The sequence below is a fragment of the Pseudorca crassidens genome, chromosome 19 (genome assembly GCF_039906515.1).
Source record: "Pseudorca crassidens isolate mPseCra1 chromosome 19, mPseCra1.hap1, whole genome shotgun sequence".
In the NCBI taxonomy this organism is placed as follows: domain Eukaryota; kingdom Metazoa; phylum Chordata; class Mammalia; order Artiodactyla; family Delphinidae; genus Pseudorca; species Pseudorca crassidens.
This window is the reverse complement of record NC_090314.1, coordinates 20,431,815-20,452,698: the sequence shown is the minus strand read 5'-3', so window position 1 is coordinate 20,452,698 and position 20,884 is coordinate 20,431,815. Positions and strand designations below refer to the sequence as shown.

Here is a 20,884-nt window from a genome sequence, read left to right as displayed (position 1 = left end):
ATGGGGTTCTCTTCACTGTACCTTAGACACCCTGCTCACTGGACTGACGGCAGCCCTGGAGGCAGGGATTGTCCTCATGGTGACAGATGAGTAAACTGGGGCTCAGAGAGGTGAAGGGACTTGTCCTACGTAACACGTCAGCTTCTCTGACTTTGGGTTCATGCGTTTTCTTATCATAGGACCACAACCCCGCTTGGGCTCCCCAGGTTTCCAGCATCTGGATCCCTGAGCTCAAGCCAGGCATGGGTGGTTGCCCAGGACCTCACGTCATACGTAGACATGGGGGGAAGAAAGATGGGGAGAGAGGTGGGCGGGGAGGAAACTGGGAGTGGATAAGGGGTAACAATGGTGGATGAGGGAGGCAAGAGGGCATTGAGGATGTTGGCCAAAGACCAGTTTCCTCCGCAGGGGTCAGCAGAGTTGGAGAGCTGGCCCAGACAAATGAGGCTGGGCATCTGCACTTTGTCCTCCATCCTCTCCAGCCAGCAGTCAGCACCCCCAGCGCCCCGCCCACGGAAGCAGGCAGTCACCAGCTCCGGTGCTGACTCTGCAGACCGGGAGGGCCCTGAGCCGGGTCTAGCTGGAACTGCTCCTAGAGAATTGCCACCTCAGTGCATCACTGGGTCTGGAATGGACCCCTGTTCCAGACACTTTGCTCCCTGCAATCTTGGGCATTAAGGAACACTTAGGCTTCCAAGGAGGGTCTAACAGTTGGGATTAAGAAAGTTCCAAGACTGGGACTTCCCCGGTGGTCCAGTGGTAGAGAATTTGCCTGCCAACGCAGGGGACCTGGGTTCGATCCCTGGTGGGGGAACTAAGATCCCACATGCCGCAAGGCAGCTAAGCCCGCAGGCCACAACTACTGAGCTCGTGCGCCTCAACGAGAGAGTCCATGTGCTGCAAACTACAGAGCCCATGCGCCCTGGAACCCATGCGCCACAACTAGAGAGAGAAAACCCGCACGCCACAACTAGAAAGAAGCCCGTGCGCCACAAAAAAGAGACCACGCACCGCACCGAAAAGATCCCTCATGCCTCAGCAAAGATCCCGAGTGCTGCAATGAAGACCCGACGCAGCAAAAAAAAAAAAAAAAAAAGAAAGAAAGAAAATAAATTAATTAAATAAATAAATATTAAAAGGAAAAGAAGTCCCAGGACTAACATGGTCTCTCCACCCCTATCTCTTACAAAATCCTCCTAGAGCAGGCCTAAGACAGGGACCAGAGTACGGCACCTCAGGGTTGGAAGGGACCCTGAAGATGACCCAGACCAAGCACCATCTTACAGATGTGGGAACAGATGCACAGAGAGGTGACTCAACCCGCAGTGGTCACACAGCAAGTTAGCAGCAGAACGTCCACAAGAGCCTAGGCCTCCTGGCTCAGGGCAGCATCCTCCAGCCCACTATACAGCTTCCCCAGCCAAGCCTGAGAGATGTAGATGGATGCTCCAGACATCTGAGGACAATCAGATGAAGTTCTCAGGCTCCCCACTACCTAGGCCATGAAAGGCAGACTGTTCCCGTTAGAACGATAATGGGAAAGATCCCACTACCTTCCTTATACCAGAATATGAAAGGGTAAAGGGGGGAATGTTCGAATGTGAAGAACACCTTTGGTTATGCACTTGACCTTCCTGGGACTCAGTTTCTCATCAGTGAAATGGGAATAATCACGCTCACCTAACTGCTGGCTGCAAGGGATTACTAGATAAAAGGGATTACAAGATACAATGGGCTCGAAAGCACTGTATAAGCAGTATGTGAGGGACCATTCGTGCATTTTAGTGGGAGAAGGGGTGAGAGAGAGATGCTCAAATCCTGAGCCCCTTGACACTGTGGGTGGTAGCCATGCATCCCGAAGGGGACAGCCTGACCCACTTTTTGGAGGCTGCCTTGCCAGGGGTGAGGCCATAACCCCCAGACTCCCCAGGAGAAAGCTTTTGGTTTCCCACTGAGGTCCCCAACCCCAAATCTCAAGGTCTTTCCTGCAAACAAACTGAGGCTGGCCTCTGAGTGTCTTCGAGGTCAGCAGACAAGAAGCAAAGGAGATGGCAGAGAGGAGATGTGGAAGTTGGGGTCCACATTTAGCTCACCTCAGGCTCCGGGAGCTCAGGAAAGGCCATTTTTAGGTATTGGAGACGGGCTGCACGGAGGGCATTGAACCAGTCCACTATCTCCTGCAGAGAAAAATACAAAGGACAGATGGACAGCCAATGAGACAGAGTAGTGGGGGAGTTGAGGCTGGAGGCAAGAAGCCAGCTGGACCTTCAGGTCTGGGCACATGCACGCACCCCCAGTCCCACTCAGGGGCCTGTGGGCTGTTCACAGGCATCTGGGAGGACAGTGCCCGAGCCCAGGGGCATCACCTGAGCAAGTGGGAAGCCACTGACAGGGAGATCCCCAGAGCCATGGGAAAGGACCAAGGCGGACCACATAGGAGTTATGCAAGGGCCTAGGACAGTGCTTGGCTCTTTCTAATGTGTGTGTGAATCACCTGAGGATCTCATTAAAACGCAGATTTGTATTCAGTGGGTTTGGGGTGGGGCCTGAGATTCTGCATTCCTAACGAGCTCTCAGGTGATATGACGCTGGTCATTGGGACACACTTTGAGAAGCAAGGGTCCTCAGAGGCCAAAGACTGGCTTTCATGTGGGGGCTGGTGCACCTGGGGATGCTCCTCCAATGCGGATGCCCATCACCTGGAGTGCAACTTGGGCTAAAGCTGGCTTGGACCTTCTGTGTCCCTCTGGGAGAACACCTCCCTCGGCAGTGCCCACCATCGTCTCTCACTTTACCCAGCTGGCTCTGCCTCTGCTCTGCCACTCTCCTTTCAGGCCTCCTTATGGCAGCCAGAGTGATTTTCGAATTGCAAATCTAATGGAGTCTAGCTTAGAGTCCTCTCCACTACCCTCAGGAAGACAGTCTAAGTTCTTTGCCCTCTGAGCTCCTTCCCTACAAAACCATTGCAATCCCTGCCCCGCCTCCCCCCAACCCCATCCCAACACATGCTATTACCTTTTCCTGAAACACTCAGCCTCACCCAACTCTCTGCCCTCACCCCCGACACACCTTTTACCTAGAACATTCTACTCATCCTGAGGGTGAGTTTAGATATTGCAATAGATTTCTGCTCCACGCAAGCCCTGATTCTATGAGAACTGCCCCACCCATTCTCAGGCACACACCACTCACCCACAGTTGCAGCCACGCTTGCTGCTATGATTCTACCCACTCTTGACCACAGCAACTGGACAAATGCAGAGGCTGGACAGGGCCTATCAGATTCTTTCTCCCAGGAATTTGGAATTGGGGGAGCTAGCTGAAAGACTTGTTCAAATAGCGGCCGTGCTGCACTTAGATGTAATACGGTGATTGAGAAATTCATTTGAATTTGGTTTCAAAGGTATGAAACATCATTACCCTCTCTCTCTTGCAGGTCAGACTTGCTGGCCCCGTATTCCTGAGTTCGGAGCTCTCCTGTCCTGGGTGTTAAGAAACTTCTAGAGGCTCAGGCACTAAGGGAATGGGACCATCCCATGAAAGACCCACCTAGGCCTCCACTTTGGAGGGCTCTTTGGTCACAAACTGGTGGCTCCGGGGCAAAATCCAACCTGCAGACAGGTTTGTTTGGCTCCTGAAGTTCTGTCTGTTTCAGTCCTCTATACAGGCGTTCCTGTTTGCCACAGCCTTAAGGCTGTCCACTTTACTTTTCAATTGCCCACCTGGCTCCTGTGGGCATGAGTTTGAGCATCCCCCCCCCCACTCCCATTTATGCCCATCTAAGGGAGAAGCTGAGGCATCCAGGGAAAGAGGAGACCGGCCAGAACCAGGTTCCCGGTAGCTCTACAACTGGGTCAGTGGTAGGGAGCCAGGTACCGTAATTGTCCGAGACCTTGGGCACTGCAGCAAAAGTCCTCGTAGCTTTCGCGCGGGTGGAGGGGTAGCCACTGGTATCCAGCCAGTCTGGACGTGGGACTACAGCAGTGAGCCCAATGTGGACTGAAAACCAGGCATCTCCTCCATGTCTCCCACACTGCATAAGTCCCAAGATTCTAGTAAAGCCAAGGGAGGGAGCCGAGAAATATGACTGATAATAGATTTCTTGGCAATTTGGGGAATGAGATCGTTGAATTTAGAGAAACAAACAAGAGAGACGTTACTCGCACTCCTGGTTTTACAGAACAATGTGTTGCTGTTAGAGTGTATTCTCTCTCTCTCTCTCTCTCTCTTAAACACACACACACACACACACACACCACAGCTCCTGATTCTAATCTCTCAGGAGGCCAAGCCATACTACTGGCCCTTGAAATAAATAAACACTCCTATATCTTTCCTATTCATGTCCTGTTTAAGCTGGTTTGAGTGTTCTCCTTTTCAGCATATTCACACAATTCTTAAGTAGATGCTCCTTCCTCTGGAAAGCCTTTTTTGACTGTCCCCTTCCAGCCCACCCACCCCCCAGACTAGGCTACTTAAATGTCTCCTGTGTGTCCCTAACACGGTCTCCAGCCCATCCTCACACAGCATCATCAGTGCCTATTTCCCTATCTGCCTCCCGAGACTCTGAGATCCCAGAATCCCACTCATGGCTCTGCCCCACTCACTACACACCCCAGTGCTGTGCACATTGCGGGGAGGAGTGCGATAAGGATTTACCGAAAGAGTGAATTCGTGAATGCATAAACGACACAGATGTGAAATGACTCACAAGAGTTTGTCTTCTTCTGCAGCTTCCACAATCATGAACAAATTACAGTAGCAACTAATGTTTACAGTGCACTTCACCGTAATGAGATGCTTTCACGTTCGTGGTTCATGGTCACTCAACTCTCAAAACCCCTCTGGGAGGTGGACGTTATCAACCATAAACAAGCAGACTTAGGGAGGGAAGGAACCTGCCCTAATAACACAGCTGGGAGTGGCAGAACCAGAGCCCCAGCTTCTGACTCCAAACCCAGCTCTTCAGACCACACCGGGAAGTCAGCCCAGAATGTGGAGGGAGCGTGAAGCCTGCTGGGAGGGTGATCCATGGTCACCATCCCAGCGCTAGGGCCTTATGGGAAGATCGAGTCCCTGTATCTGGTTCCTGGCTCCTGCTGCCAAGGGTCCTTCCTTCAGCAGAGGCACTTGGGGAGGTGAAATGGGTGCAGGGCTCAGGAACCATTGGCTACGTGACTTTGAGCAAATTATTTAACATGCCCATGCCTCTGTAACACGGGGATAAAACATTTCCAGGGTTGATCTGAAGATTAAGAAATGATGTATAGTGACTGCCAAGAAGAGCACCTGGCACAGAATTAAAAAGAAACTCACAAAATGTCAGCCTCCACCTTTGCCCCTCCTCACCTCGACTTAGCATCTCTGACCCTTGCCCGGTCACATGACCCTGCTCATTTGGACCCAGCTTATTCTCTTGAACCTGTACTATTGGCCTGCTTTTCTCTGATGGAGTCCATTTCCTGGACCTTTAAGTGGTGTTTTCCCCAAACTTCAGTGCGCACAAGGATCACCTGGGGATCCTGTTAAAATGCAGCTTCTAATTCGGTAGGTCCGGGTGGGCCCGAGACTCTAGTTCTAAGAAGCTCGCAGGTCATGGCTAATGCTGTTGGTGCTGGGCCAAACTCTGAGAAGCAAGGCCGTGGAGTGCGCGCTGCCCAGGCTTTGATCCATTCCTCCTCCCATATTTGGAATCTCCGGCCCCACCTGACTTGCCAGCCCTGGGCATAGTCCCTTCTGCTAAGTGGATGCCCCTTGACGGTTGTGCACCATCCAGACGCACCCCTGGTACCCACCAGGTTGCTCTCCCTGATCTCGCTCTGCTTTACTTGTACCTCTGTCTCCAACTAGAGAGCGACAATAGGGAATTCCCTGGCATTCCAGTGGTTAGGACTCGGTGCTTTCACTGCCGTGGGCCCTGGTTGGGGAACGAAGATCCCCGTGGTGATCTTCGAAGATCTCCGTGGTGTGGCCAAAAAAAAATAAAAAGTGACAATAGGTTAAGGTGAACAGTAGCAGCAGATCTCAGGAGGCTGCTGTGCAAGGGGGTCAGCGAGCTGGAGGCTCTCACCTTCCCGCTCTCGTGATACACAAACAGGTTCCTGACGTGGCCCTCTCTTCGGTAGGTGATCTGCAGCCCATGGGGGTTCCCTATCTTCTCTGTCTGGAAGGTGGCATTCAAGTCCTTGATGCTGATGACAGCTTTGGGCTCTTTACCCTAAAAGAGAGGAAGCAGATACTTAAGATGCTGACAGTCAGCAGGGTGACTTCTCATCACGTTCGCCAGGGAGACTTAACTGCAAACAGATGACCCGTGTGGAACTCTGCTTAATCAGATTGGCCTCTCTGGGCTGAAACGGGGCTTGGAAAGACCTTAACTTAGAACTTTTCAAAATGTTTAGCCATAGAATTTTTTCTGAAACGAATCATCAGGAATTCCCTGGAGGTCCAGTGCTTAAGACTTGGTGCTTCCACTGCAAGGGGCACAGGTCTGATCCCTGGTTGGGGAACTAAGATCCCGCAGGCCGTGTAGCCAAAAAAAAAAAAGAATTTGAAACAAATATCCATGGAAGGCAAACAAATAAAATAGATTAAACAAACAGATAAAAGCAGCTGTGGGGGCCTCAGGGCACGCCCTCCCACCCTCCACTCTGTTCTCAGGGTCTGAACACAATTCGAGCCCTCACTGATGCTAAGAAGGCAAAGGGGAAACAAGTGCTTCCTTTCATAACTGATAAGAGAGAAAAATGATACCAACGCTCTAGTCCCATAATAGCTGTTACCCACATGCAGCTATTAAAATTAAAACTAAATAAAATTAAGACTTTAGTTCCTTAGTCACACGTAGTCCCATTTCAAGTGCTCAGCGACCACCTGTGGCTAGTGGCTAGGGTACTGGACAGGTGCAAACAGAGAAAATTTCCGTCACTGAAGAAAGTTCTAGTGGACAGTCTTCTCTAGAGGGAAATTTGGTCATATTTACTAAAATGTTGAGTGTTTTGCTTTGACCCACAATTTCACATCTAAGAATCTATCTGAGGAAGTAATTGCATTACTATGCAAACATATATCAAAAGATGTTTACTGCCATGTTGCTTATAACAGTAAAAAAATAAAAAAGAAGAAGAAATTATTGAAATGTCCATCAATGATAATGGGTTAAATAAATAAATCATGGCATATCCACACAATAAAATATCACAGAATTTTTTAAAGGAAAATTTAAATCAATATTACTAATATGAAACAATGTCCATGATATCCATGTGTGAGAAATACCAAGTCCCAGAACGGGATGTATAGTAGGAACCTATTAATGCAAAAATTATATACACATATATATGCATATACTATATGCATATAGTATATATATAATGTACATAAACTATATGTATATATGTTTATTTGCACGTACGTAAGAAGTATGGACAGATTTACAACAACACTCTTCACAATGGTTTTCTTGAAAGATTAATGTACGACTTTCCTTTTAAAATATTTACTATGAAAAATACTAAAAATACAAAAAAAGTGTATTTAATTTTGTCAATATCGTTCCCCAAAAGGAAATTTGTTTAAAAAATACAACATTACTAATAAAGCCAAAATCCCTTTAATTACTACTTACCCTGTCCCTTTCCCCTCCTCCACTCCCCACAGTCAATCACTGTCATGAGTTTGATGTTCATCTTTCTAGTTCACTTTTTACACTTTTATACACACATACACATACCCATGAACAATACATAGTGCTGTTTTATGTGGCTTTAATTTACATAAATGGTATCACATTATATGGATCATTCTACAACTTGCTTTTGTCACTCAACGTTTTATCTCTGTCCATGTTGAGATATACCAATCTACTTGGCTCTTGTAAATGACTACACCAAAAGTTATCAATCTATGTTCCTGTTGACAGATACTGAGATTGTTTCTGATTTTTTGCTGCTGTCAGCTTGTATCCCTGGTATACCCCCGTGAGAGTGTCTCTAGGTCACGATTAGGAATGGAATTGCTAGCTCACAAGTGTGTACATCTTTGACTTACTGAAAACTGCCAAATTATTTTGCTAATGGCTCTCCACAGTGGTTGCACCAATGTACATACCGGAAGTAAATTTCCATCAATAACAAAGAAGATTTCCCCTTTCCCCATATTCTCACCAACACTCAATGCTGCCAGTTTTTTTTTAACATTTTTGCCAATATGAAGGGTTTGAAATGGAATCTCATTGTTAATTTCTCTTATTCAACTTAATTGAGGTATAATTTATAAGCAATAAATGGAACTCACTTTAAGAGTGCAGTTTTTTGACAAGCGTATATACCCATGTAACCACCACCACAATCAAGATCTAGAACATCACTATTACCCTAAAAGAGTTCCTTTTGCTCCTTTGCATCAATCCCCACCCCACCCAATCCCAATCACTTATCTGCTTTCTATTGGTATAGTTTTGTCTGTTCTGAAATTGAATATAAATGGAACTATACAGTACATACTCCCGTATAAGTCTTCTTTGGCTCAGAACAATAGTTTTTAGATTGATCCACATTATTGCATTTATTAGTAGCTTGTCCCTTGTTATTGCTGGGTATGTTCCATTCTATGGATGTACTACAATTTTTTAATTCATTTATTTGTGGATGAACATTTGGATACCTTCCAGGTTTTGGCTATTACAAATAAAACTTCTGTGAACAAGATTTGTGGACAAATTTTGTTGTGGACATATGTTTTTGTAAATACCTAGGAGTGGAAAAGCTGGGTTATATGGTTAAGTGTACACGTAACTCTATTAGAAATTGCCAAATTGTTTTCCAAAGAGGTTGTATCATTTTATGTCCCACCAGCAATAAGAGTTCCAGTTTCTCCATATCCTTGTTAACACTTGGTGTTGTCAACCTTTTTAATTTTAGCCATTCTGGTGGATACATAGTATATCTCATTGTGATTTTAATTTTCATTTCCTTGACTGCCAGAGAGATGGGGCTTCTTTTCCTGTATTTATCAGGCATTTTGGTTTCCTTTTCTGTGAACTACCAAACCATTTCCTTTGCCTCTTCTGCCAATGGATTGTTTTTTTCTTCTTGATTTTTAGGGTTTTAAAAAAATGTGATCTGGGTATTAATATTTTGCTATGTTGAAATATCTTCTGAGTTTTGCTTTCTTTAAACTTCACTTTTTTGTATTACCCAAAATTTTCACATAAAAATGAGTTACCTTTATAATTTAAAACTTTTCCATTTGGGTAAAGAAATAAAAAAAGAACAAAGGCAACTGGTTCTATTTTTAGACTGCTTTAGACCGAACAGGCTTAGGACTGAGAAACAGATCAACTTTTTCCAACCAAGGATGAGACTCACATCCTAACTCACAACAGCTACTGGGGTACGATGCCTGCTCCTAACTCTGTAGCAGCACTTTTTCTTCCTGCCTTTAGTACTTGCAATATTTTTCAGTGATTTAAACTGAAGACTGAGAAGAAATCCCTACTCTCTCTTGGAGGGTTAATACTCTTCATCCCCTATCATTTTTCATCTGGCCCCAGACTGAGGCCACACTGGACAGATCTTCTGGCATTGCTCTGGTCCATCAGGAAAGCAACAGGGGACATAAATAGTAATTTCTGCATGTAGGAAATGGAGTAAGATGAAGGCTAAAGTGCTCAGAGCTTGTCCTTCTCTTACTTTCTTGGCCATTCCTTCACATTCTCTTTGCTGGAAACTTCTTATCTTTCCTCTAAATATTGGAATATCCCAGGGCTCAGTGTGATAGATAATCTCCAAAGATGGGCTTCTCCAATTCCTTCCCTCCTAGTTTGCACATGCCACTCTACCCATAAAGAGGTGGAATCTATATCCCTTCCTCTTGAATTGGAGCTGGTTGCATGACTTGCTTTGACCAACAGAAGGCAGTTCCTGGCCTAACCTTTGAGAGGCCTGGCAGCATTCTCATTTGCTCGGGGAAAGCCGGCTGCCATGCTGCAACAAAGCTTGAGCTGGACTCCTGAATGAGGAACGATCACAGAGAAGGCACAAGGAGGATGCCAAAGCGCCTGACGTGTGAGCGAAGGCTTCCTGGGTCTCCTGGCGCAGCCCAACCACCCCACTGATGCCACATTGAGTACAATGGAGCAGCCACTGCCTGCTCAGATTCCTGACCCACAGGATTGTGAGACACGATAGACTGATGTTTTGAGCGACTAAGTTTTAGGGTGGTGTGTCTGTCACTCAGCAACAAATAACTAAAATACTCAGTCCTCCGACATCTTTTCTCATCCACCCCCACCCCCTGCTTAGGTGACTCCAGCCAGTCCGGTTGCTAAACCAGTTTATGTGCTGATGACTCCAGCTCCAAACTCTCCCCAAATCTCTAGACTCAGAACTTCTGAGAACTTCTTTCTCAGTCTCTATGTGTATGACTAATAAGCATCTCAAACGGGAAAGGAACTCTTGATCATCCCCGTAAGGAGCTAAGTCTTTGCCATCTCAGCAAATGACAAATCTAGACTTCTAGTTGCATAAGGCAAAAATCTGGGAATCATTCCTGATTCTGCTGACTTTCACACTCCGTGTCCAATCCTTCAGTAGATGCCATTGGCTCTATTTCCAAAATACACGTAGAATCTGACCACTCTAACCAGCTCCGTCACGATTATCCTTATCTAATCCATTATTCCTCGCTTGGATTATTGCAACAGCTTCCTAACTGGCTTCTCTGCTTCCACCCTCACCTCCCCACTGCTCCATTCTCGCCTCCACCCCCAACTCCATTCTCGCCCCGGTAGCAGCCAGAGTGCCCCTTTCCAAAAGTTTTAGTCAAAGCAGATCACTTCTGTACTCAAAACCCTCCTGTGGCTTCCCAACAGCAGAGTAAAATCCAAACGCCTAAATGTTTTGTAAAAATTTTCTGTGATAAACCATAGTAGAAAAGAATATTGAAAAAAGAATGTAAATGTTTTGTAAATCATATATCCCATAAGGGTCTTGTGTATAGAATATATAAAGAACTATTACGGGCTCCCCTGGTGGTGCAGTGGTTAAGAACCTGCCTGCCAATTCAGGGGACATGGGTTCGAGCCTTGGTCAGGGAAGATCCCACATGCCGTGGAGCAATTAAGCCCATGCGCCCATGAGCCGCAATTACGGAAGCCCATGTGTCTAGAGCCCGTGCTCCACAACAAGAGAAGTCACCGCAATGAGAAGCCCGTGTACCGCAACGAAGAGTAGCCCCTGCTCGCCGCAACTACAAAAAGCCCGTGTGCAGCAACGAAGACCCAACACAGCCAAAAATAAATAAATAAATAAACAAATTTTTTTTAAAAAAAAGACCACATATTGTATGATTCCATTTGTATGAAATGTCCAGAATATGCAAATCTATAGAGTTAGAAAGTAGATCAGTGGTTGCCTAGGGCTGGGGGAGGGGAATGGAGTGGAGAACTAGAGCTAACACATGTGGGGTTTCTTTTTTTAGGGTAATGAAAATGTTCTAAAATTGATTGTGGTGATAGTTGCACAACTCCATGAATATACTGAAGGCTATTAATTATACACTTTAAATGGGTGAATCCAATGGTGTGTGAATTTATATTTCAATAAAGCTGTTTCCAAAGAAAAATCCTAAGTCTTCCTACGGCCTCTGAAGTCTTCCACTATGTGAGCTCATCTCGCCCCATTTTTTCCTTGCTCACGCTGCACCAGGCACTCTGGCCTCCTTCATGTCCTCCAGACTCACCAAATACATTCCCAGCTCAAGCCAGAGCTACGGCTCATGGTTGGGCAGTTTGTGCACTGAACAAAAAGCCCCTGGCTGAAGGTACAAGTGAGAACCGCCATGCAGGCTTCTGCTTGCCTAGATAGGGACCAGGGCTGCACCCTCTCAGAGGGCTCATCTTTTCTAATCAGCACACATGACCATGCTCAGGGCTTCTGTACATACTGTTCCCTCTACTTCTTCTACCCTTCGCCCACAAATCCACATAACTCACATTTATTCAGTTCTCTGCTCAAATGTCATCAGAGAGGCCTCCCCTGACCACCTGTGGTAGCACCTCCCTCTACCTCACGCTCTAACTCTTCACCCTCTTTTATTTTACTTCATATAACTTATTGCCACTGGATAGATTATGTATTGATGTATGTTTTGGTTACACCTGTCTCCATCCACTAGAATGGAAGCCCCAGGAGAACAGGAACTTCGCTTAGTTTATCGCTGTATCCCCAGTTCCTGGAATAAGGTCTAGCATAGTAGGTGCTCAATAAATATTTCTTAAGTACATAAACAAATGAAGTAAAAATCAAGTGATCATCAAAGGCTTAATCATGGACCAGTCTAAGCCCATTCTAGGTGAAGAGAAGGTGTGCTTTTTAGTGGACTGGATGGATTGTATAACAAGGAAAAGTAGCAGCGTGTGGTACCTAAGTCTCAGTGGCTGAGCTCATACACAAGACCAGGCACTATTGATCAAAATGTAGACCTGGGACTTCCCCGGTGGCACAATGGATAAGAATCCGCCTGCCGGTGCAGGGGACATGGGTTCGAGCCCTGGTCTGGGAAGACCACCCATGCCGCAGAGCAACTAAGCCCGTGCACAGCAACTACTGAGCCTGCACTCTACAGCCCACAAGCCACAACTACTGAAGCCCACATGCCACAACTACTGAAGCCCATGTGCCACAACTACTGAAGCCCACGCATCTAGAGCCCGTGCTCCGCAGCAAGAGAACCCACTGCAATGAGAAGCCCGCGCACCACAACAAAGTGTAGCCTCCCTTCACTGCAACTAGAGAAAGCCCGCGTGCAGCAACGAAGACCCAAAGCAGCCAAAAATAAAATAAATAAATAAAAATGTAGACCTGAGTGGGGTGAGAGCCAGCGCTCTGGGAGGAATAAGAGAAGACTTACCTCTTCTTTAGTGTAGTACTTCAGGAGGCCTTCTCTTGCCAGGAGCACAAACCTCCTTTTCAGGAACTGTGCGTTGTCCCTTCCCCGCTTCCATAGGAACCCTTCTCGGTTACCTTCCACCAAGGATGAGAAAGAGTGAACACTCACGGCTTCAAGACAAACAAGCAACTCATGAACCCCATACAGTATGGTCTCAGGGGTGGAATGAACCTCTCACCTGCTGCTAAAATGTCTAGGATCTAATTTAGCTATTTCAGCTGCAGGACATGGGGGTCCTGTCTGGGGCCAAATTTGCAATGTTGTATGATTTCAGTTGGGCTACCCTCAACTTTCTTCCTTGGCTGTTTCCTAAGAAGACACAGTAAACTCTAAGTAGGCTAAATCCTGGGCTTCCCTGGTGGCGCAGTGGTTGAGAGTCCGCCTGCCGATGCAGGGGACACGGGTTTGTGCCCCGGTCCGGGAGGATCCCACATGCCACGGAGCGGCTGGGCCCGTGAGCCATGGCCGCTGGGCCTGCGCGTCCGGAGCCTGTGCTCCGCCACGGGAGAGGCCACAACAGTGAGAGGCCCGCCTATCACACACAAAAAAATAAAAATAAAATAAGTAGGCTAAATCCTAAGAAACTGGATTGATTCTGAAGGAGGCCCAACTTCACGTTGACATCAGCCTAATGAAACTCTCCAGAGTGTGGGAATAATGAATGCCCTCTGTGCTCCTGGCCACTAGGAGAGCTGAGCACTGGCTGCCTCTGGTCCTCAAAGAGCAGTTTTGTATACTTTGCTCTCTGGGTCAGTGTCAACTTGGACTCAGAGTAGCAGGGCAGAAACTGCCACAGGTTCAGGGCCACCGATGAGGTTGTGCCCTGCACAAAGGCGGGAAGGGAGGTGAAATCCAGTCCATGCGCCTTCCCGAGGCTTGTGCCACACCAGGGGTTACGTTAGCCAGAAGCAGGGTGTCTTATTTCTTCCTGGTCTGCCCGGTGGGTGAGTCTTTTTGCAATTTATACTGAAGACTCTATACACCCTGTGGCCCTGCAAGGACCTGAGACGAATGTGTTTCTCGGCCAGTCAGACCATAAAACCCCACCAGCCGATGTGTTGCTATTTCAGAGACAGAGGAACCCACAACTTGGCCTCTGTGGCCAGAGCAAGGGTGGCAGGTATATCTCTGCTGACCTTGTTCCTAATACTCAGGCACTTTGTTTTCTAGAACTCATCAGAACTAGCCCTCAAAAGATGATGAAAATAACTTTACCTGGGGGTGAGATGGTTTTCCCCTCAGCCATAAACTCCTGTCTCTCATACTTTGCTCGAATCCATTGCTCCTTTAAGACCCTAAAAAGAGAGACTCTTTAGGCAGCTGTGTCTGATGCATCCTCTTCCCATGGCAACTTTCTGAAACCCCGCAGTTGAGGATGGGAGCATCACAGCAGCTGCCTGCTCAGGCTAGCCAGGGATTCTCTGCCTGGGTACTATTAACATTTGGGACCCGGTAATTCTTAGTGGTGGGGGGACGCCTCGTGCTTTGTAGGATGTTTAGCAGTATCTCTGCTCATCCTCCACCCCCTCGATGCCAGTGGCACCCCCTCCCCAGTTGTGAAACCCCAAAATGTCTTCAGACATTGCCAGTGTCTCCCCAGGGGGAAATATCTCCCCCAGCGGGCTATATGCACACCACTATACTATTCCAACCTCAGCCTCAGCCCTCTAGGTCAATGAGACAGATAACAGCTCCCCTGGACCATCTACTCTGCCACATCCCACTGTGTGTTCATGAGCTTAAGCCAGCACAGTCCAAGAGCCTCTTCCTGTGGCCCACCCATGAGATCTGAGCATGCTACACTGGACAGAGCAGCGGTCTTAGGGTCTGGCCACTGGGACCCGGTCCCACTCTACCATTTATCCACTGTGTGGCCAAGGGCAAGTTACTTAACCCCTCTGAACTTGGGGAGTATGCCAATAACATTATGCCTACCTACCCGTGAGGGTTGTTGGGAGGTTTAAATGCATACAAAGTGGCTTGTACTGTGCAGAGCACATGGTAAGTGCTGGGGTGGGGCCTAAGCAGCTCTTTTGGAGCAACACTGAGCGCAGGTGGGGCAGCTCAGGTGGGGCTCCGTAGAAAGTATAATAGCTGAAACACATTTGTTCCGCTAAAATACCGGCGGCTTCTTAATCAAGTTAGTTATCACCTGTAGGCTATGAGAACATCGAGGCAAAGGGACAGATCCTAAAGAAAATGCCCCATTTCACAGCTGCGGAAACTGAGTCCCAGAGGGGGCAAGTGACAACCCAAGCTGTGAAGGTGGAGAGGGGCTTTCATCAGGTCTGTGTGCTCTCCATGACAGTACCAAACGTTTTCCTGGCTCCACCTGCTGGGCATGTCTGTAGAAGAGACCACCACACAGGAGATGGGGTAGTGGTGGGAGCGGGGGTGGGGGGGAACCAGGAAATCACGCACTCACATGCAGTCGTTGGCCTGGGGGATATAGTAGAAAGCAGGGACTCTGGCTTCATACTTGGCCTTCACTCGGAGGTTCCCATTGTGGGTCATAAACTGCAAGACAACAGCAACTTGGGGTAATGTTAGAACTTGAAAAAACGTGAAATGAAACCACGGTCTACTCTGAAGGCCACTGTTCTCACTGGCTCCTGGGCTGAGTCAGGAGACACTCCTCCCGGAGTTTGACACATTTCCCCTCCTCCCCGCCACCCCACCCAGCTTGGTCATCTGTGCTGCTGGGAAGCCCCAACTTGGAGCAATGAGGTGCTGTAACAACCATGCTTCATACAGGCAGAGCACTTTACAGCTCTCCTGCATTAGTTCATTCGATCCGCTCAACCATTGTAATATTACCACCCCCGTTTTAGAGGTGAGGACACTGAGGCTCAGAGAGGTTAGGTGACTTACCCAAGGTGACACAGCTAGTCAGTGGAGAGCTGGGATTTGAACCCAGACCTGTCTAACTCCAAAGCTCATGTTCTTTCTCCCACCCCCTCCACAGATGGCCAGGACCACCAGCAGCAGCCCCTGCAAGTCCGCAGGAGATAGATGGAGCTGGAGGATGGAAGAAGTTCAGTGCTCGCCCCATAGAGTATGTAGGTCAGGAAGATCACTGGGGGCCTTTGGCACCCAAGAGACCCAGAGGCAGATGTGCCAGGAGTGGCCCTGGCCAACAGCACTCAGTAACAGCAGTGGCATATCTGGGGTGAGGGCATGTGTGGAAAAAAATCAGGGTTTTAATCCATGTCCCTTGGGCAGTGGGAACCCTATTCTCCCCTTCCCCAGTGGCCACTTGGCTGTGTCGTGGGATTTGCATGGGCTTTGGATCTCAAAAGAGCAGCCCAGTTTAGTACCGCCTGCTCTCTGAAGGTTTCCTGGCCAGAATGGTGTTATCTGGGCTGCAGGTGTCCTCCATCTTTTTAGGTCAGGAGAAAAAAGTGGTCCCCTCCCTGGCTAGGGGGACTGGAGGAGGACTATGTACCATGAATCAGGATACTTCTGTTATAGTCCAGGATTTCAGCGAATGAGAACAGCAGCTGTTAATTGACTATTTACTTTGTACCTGCCTTGAGCCTGCATTTAATCCTTACAGCAGCCCTATGAAGGGGTATCTTTATAACACGGATATGGAAAGGGTTCACAACCAGCATTAAATAGGAGGCTCAGGGCCTCATAGCTAGTAAGTAAGCAAGTGATGGAGCTAGGATTTGAACTCAGGGCCTCGTCTAAGGCAAGTCTAATTGGCTCCTTATTGCCCTTCTCTTGGCCTCATAGCTAGTAAGTAAGCAAGTGATGGAGCTAGGATTTGAACTCAGGGCCTCGTCTAAGGCAAGTCTAATTGGCTCCTTATCGCCCCTCTCTTGGCCTCAGTTTCCTTCCCTGTAGAATGGGAGCACCCTGCCCACTGCCTCCACCCCAGTTCTGCTGTTCCAATGCTCTCCACCTGCGCCCCTTGCTACCTCCACAATACTGTCGTCCCAGAAGTCAAGTCTCACAGATTTCACTTTGCTGATGTCTGGGAAGTTGCGATGGACTCCGGAGCAGTTCAGACAGATGAAGATGCCCAGCTTGTAAGAGGCCCAGTCGGGATCTGCGGGACAAGAGGACAGGAGGGGAGCTGGGTGAAGAAACCAGGGTTGGGCAGGGGGCGCCGGGAGAGGCAGGGCTTGGCAGTTAGCCTGGGGAGGTGTCCAGCTCAGCCCATGACTCCTCTCTTAGCCTCCCCGCCTTGGATGAACTAAGATCAGCATGAAACCCTCTGGTCAGCCCACTGGCCCTGGCGCGGCGGCGGCCAGGATGAAGATCTTGGAAGGAGTCCCGAGGAGGATGGGGGCGAGAGGCTGAGGCGGGCGCGATGTGGAAGTGTCAGGACTCCGAGGAACCTAGAGGAGAGCGCGGAGGAAAGGACCGGCACCGAGGCGCCTGGCTGGGGAGCTGCGGGTGGGGAAGTCGGAGTCAGGGACGCTCGGGGTCCACAAGGTCGGAGTGCTGTGGAGCAGGAACGTGGGAGGACCCTGGGGACGTCCGGGGCGGGTGGGGAAGGGGCACTGGACCATCAGGGCAGAACTGGGTCCGGGGTTTGGGATCCCTGGTGTGTAGGATGTTTGGATCCGAGCGTGTGGGAAGTGGCTGGGTCCGGAATGAAGACGTCAAGGACCGTGGTCCGGGTGAATAGGGTGTCTGGCAGTGGAGGTGAGTAGAATGGTCAGGGCACCCGGGGCCGGGATCTAGTGTCGAGGTCCAGAGTGGGGAGAACAGGCGGCCCGGCCGGGTTCGAGTGGGAGCGGTACTGGCCGAGGAGAGGGCTGCCGGGGGCCCGGGTTCGAAGGTGATATAAGGGTCACGCGCGGATCCAGCGGGAGTCCTGGACCGGCCCGGGCCTGAAGGGAGAGAAGGGGGCCGGCGGGCCGGGGGCCGGTCCCACGTTCCGGACTGCACGCGCCGCCGCGCCCTTACCTGCCGCCCCGCAGTCGGCGCAGTGCGCGTTGCCAGTGCCTGCCGCCCGCAGCAGCTCCAGCAGCCGCTTCTTGTTGCGCTCGCGGTCGCCCATGGCCGGCCCCGCGGGCTCAGCAGGGGTCAGTCCGGCCGCCCCCCGGCCTGCGGCCGCCCATGGTCAGCGCCTTCGCCCGCAGGTGGAGCGGGACGCAAACCCGGCGCCTCTAGCCCGCCCGCGCCGCCTGTCCCGCCCCTCAGGACTTTAAGCCCCGCCCCTCCTGGACCCTCTGTCCCGCCCCCGGCACGTCCTGTTTGCGGGCTGCGTTCCTCTCTAAGGCGCACGCCCGCCCGGCAGGGACCCAGAGCAGGGTTTGGAGTCGGTCACCCTGCACCGAGGTCAAATCCTGGACCGCCACTGGCTAGCGTTGTGACTGTGGACAACCTGGTCAACCTCTCTGGGCCTCAGTTTACACCTCTGTAAAAGAGGAATAAGGGCATATGTCCTTGGCAAATTAAAAAGGATCTAACTTCTGTTAAAGCGTTCTCCTGAAGTATTATAGATCCTACATCTACTCAGAGACTTTGAGACATTCATATGCCACCTCCTCAGGAAGCCCTCCTTGATCCCTAGCCTGGAGTAATCTCTCCAGCTTCTGGTCTTGCTAGAATAGCAACCGTTATTGGATCCATTTCACCCTTTGGCCCTGAGCATTTTCTACCGATCTTGCATTACAGTTATTTATATATTTATGTTAATTCCTCCTCCCCTCCCAACACACACACATGCGCACACTAGATACTCTGATGTCAGAAGATTTACTTCTGTATCCCACACAGCTCCTAGAAAAAGCACCTGCACATTTTTAGAAGTCTAATAAATAGTCGCATGACTGTGTCCCCCAGGAAGTGTGGCTTCACCAATAGGGACACTGCTGGGCATTTCTATCTGTGAAGTTCCATCACCATGAGGCGTGGGCAGGGCTTAGGTGGTCTTGAATCTGGGCATTTCGTGAATCCCCCTCCCCCATCTCTGTCCCTCTTTGACCGCATCCTCAGTGATCCACAGACCCCTGGTAAGGCACACACTGTGCACACTTGCCATCCCCTCTGTAGGCAAATATCTGTCATATGCATAAGGCTTAATGCACATCATCTTAGGTTTCCATTCTGGTGGGTTGCACCTGATCTGCCAGCATCCCCAATTCAACACACATGCATATACACATGCGAACACATAGGGCAGCATGGTATAATGGAATGAATTCAGGAATCCAGACTTTGAATCTTGGCTTCATCACTGACCAGCTGTGTGGCCTTGGGCAAGTTCCTTCACTTCTCTGAGCCTTGGACACCTCATCTGTAAAACGAGGGTCGAGAGATCACCTAATAGGGTCATTGAGATGAGCCAGGACGTGGCACACAAAGCCCTCAAAACACAGTGGCTCCCTTGCTTCCCCTGCCCCTCTGGTCAGCTCATGGGATCATCCGTTGGAATGCTCTGTGTCATTTCCCATCTTCCCCCGGGTGGAGGAGGTCAAGCCTCCAGGCCCTGGGGGAAGGGGACATTACCAAGAGTAAGCACCAAGGAGGGTCTTGACTGTGGGGGTGAGGACTAGCCTAGGAACCTCTCCAGAGGGACCAGGGAGAGAGCCCGGAGAGGGGTCAGAGGGCAAGGGGTTGTTTACCAAACAGGCCGAAAGATGATTCATTTCCGCTGCTTTAGATGAAAAAAGGGACAGAAATAAATCTCCCAGGAGAAATCTGGGAAAGGCAACCTAAGGTATGAAGGCAAGGCGAGGGGGGAAGTGGGGGACGAAGAGGGGACAGGCAAAGGACATCATTTCTCCGCTGCCAGGGCAGAAGAGTGATGTTGGGGAGCTTCTTGGGTGCCTTTGTCCTGCTGAGCTGCTCTCTTTACACCTTGAGATTCAGCGTCCCCTCCCTGGAGGTCCCAAAAAAGCCAACCCAAGGGAAAATATATCATCTCCTTCACGGTGAGAAGCAAGAGATTGAGAGGTTCCTTTAGTTTCTTCTCTTCCCGTCCTTATTTCTGGAAGTTTCTATTTAACAGAATTTCAAGGGACTTCCCTGGCGGTCCGGTGGTTAAAACTCTGCACTTCCACTGCAGGGGCGCGGGTTCGATCCCTGGTTGGAGAACTATGATCCAACATGCCGCGGTGTGGCCAAAAAAATAACTAAAACTAAAGACAAAACAAACAAAACAAACAAACAAACAAAAAACACCAGAATCTCAAGCCTCAAGGTTTGCCAAAAACAAACAAAAGAAACAAAAACAAACAAAAAGCGGTACTGTTAAACTTTGTTGGTGATGGGTTTCTTTCTCCAGTTGCTGCGAGCGGGGGCACCTCTTCGTTGCGGTGCGCGGGCTTCTCATTGCGGTGGCTTCTCTTGTTGCGGAGCACGGGCTGTAGGCGCGCGGGTTTCAGTAGTTGCAGCACACGGGCTCAGTAGTTGTGGCTCGTGGGCTCTAGAGCTCAGGCTCAGTAGTTGTGGCGCACGGGCTTAGTTGCTCAGCGGCATGTGGGATCTTCTCGGACCAGGGCTCAAACCCGTGACTCCTGCATTGGCAGGGGGATTCTTAACCACTGAGTACCAGGGAAGTCCCCATGGTGATGGGTTTCTTTCTTTCCTTCTTTCTTTCTTTGGGGAGAGGGGAGAGGGAGAGGGATAATGCTAATTAACAAATATTGAGTGTTTTTACAGAGACTTTCACACCATTTGATCACACTTGAGTTCCATGACAGCCCTCTGAGAGCAGCCTGTTATCCTCATGGAGGATGAGAGGTTAAGGTACCCTAATCATAGCCAAGCAAAGGTGGGAACAGGGGCTTACATCCAGGTCTTCTATTGTGGTGTCTGGCAAACCCCACAGGACAAGGCTGCTCTCCCTTTAGTCCTCTTCCCATAACTGGATTTTTTTTCACTTTTAAAAATATTGTGGCAAAATCTCTATAACATAAAATTGGCCATTTAGGGACTTCCCTGGGAGCTCAGTGGTTAAGAATCCACCTGC

At 49.2% G+C, this 20,884-nt stretch overlaps 1 protein-coding gene across 5 annotated transcripts in view; it reads right to left on the bottom strand.

Annotated features, from left to right (window-relative positions):
* ADAP2 (ArfGAP with dual PH domains 2) overlaps window positions 1–18,094 on the bottom strand; it is a 34,049-nt gene extending 15,955 nt beyond the window's left edge. For 3 of the 5 annotated variants that reach the window (XR_010937513.1, XM_067715821.1, XM_067715824.1), the window contains exons 1-7: window positions 17,872–18,094; window positions 16,875–17,005; window positions 15,377–15,468; window positions 14,167–14,246; window positions 12,913–13,025; window positions 6,071–6,217; window positions 2,094–2,177 (exon numbers count right to left, since the gene is read on the bottom strand). Coding sequence is in view for 4 of the 5 variants with exons in the window: in XM_067715821.1 (XP_067571922.1) it covers window positions 2,094–2,177; window positions 6,071–6,217; window positions 12,913–13,025; window positions 14,167–14,246; window positions 15,377–15,468; window positions 16,875–17,005; window positions 17,872–17,965 (741 nt within the window). In the remaining variant the exon portion in view is untranslated. The remainder of the gene's footprint in view (window positions 1–2,093; window positions 2,178–6,070; window positions 6,218–12,912; window positions 13,026–14,166; window positions 14,247–15,376; window positions 15,469–16,874; window positions 17,006–17,871) is intronic. The other 2 variants (XM_067715823.1, XM_067715825.1) reach the window with 2 other exon arrangements.
* Window positions 18,095–20,884: the final 2,790 nt, after the last annotated feature.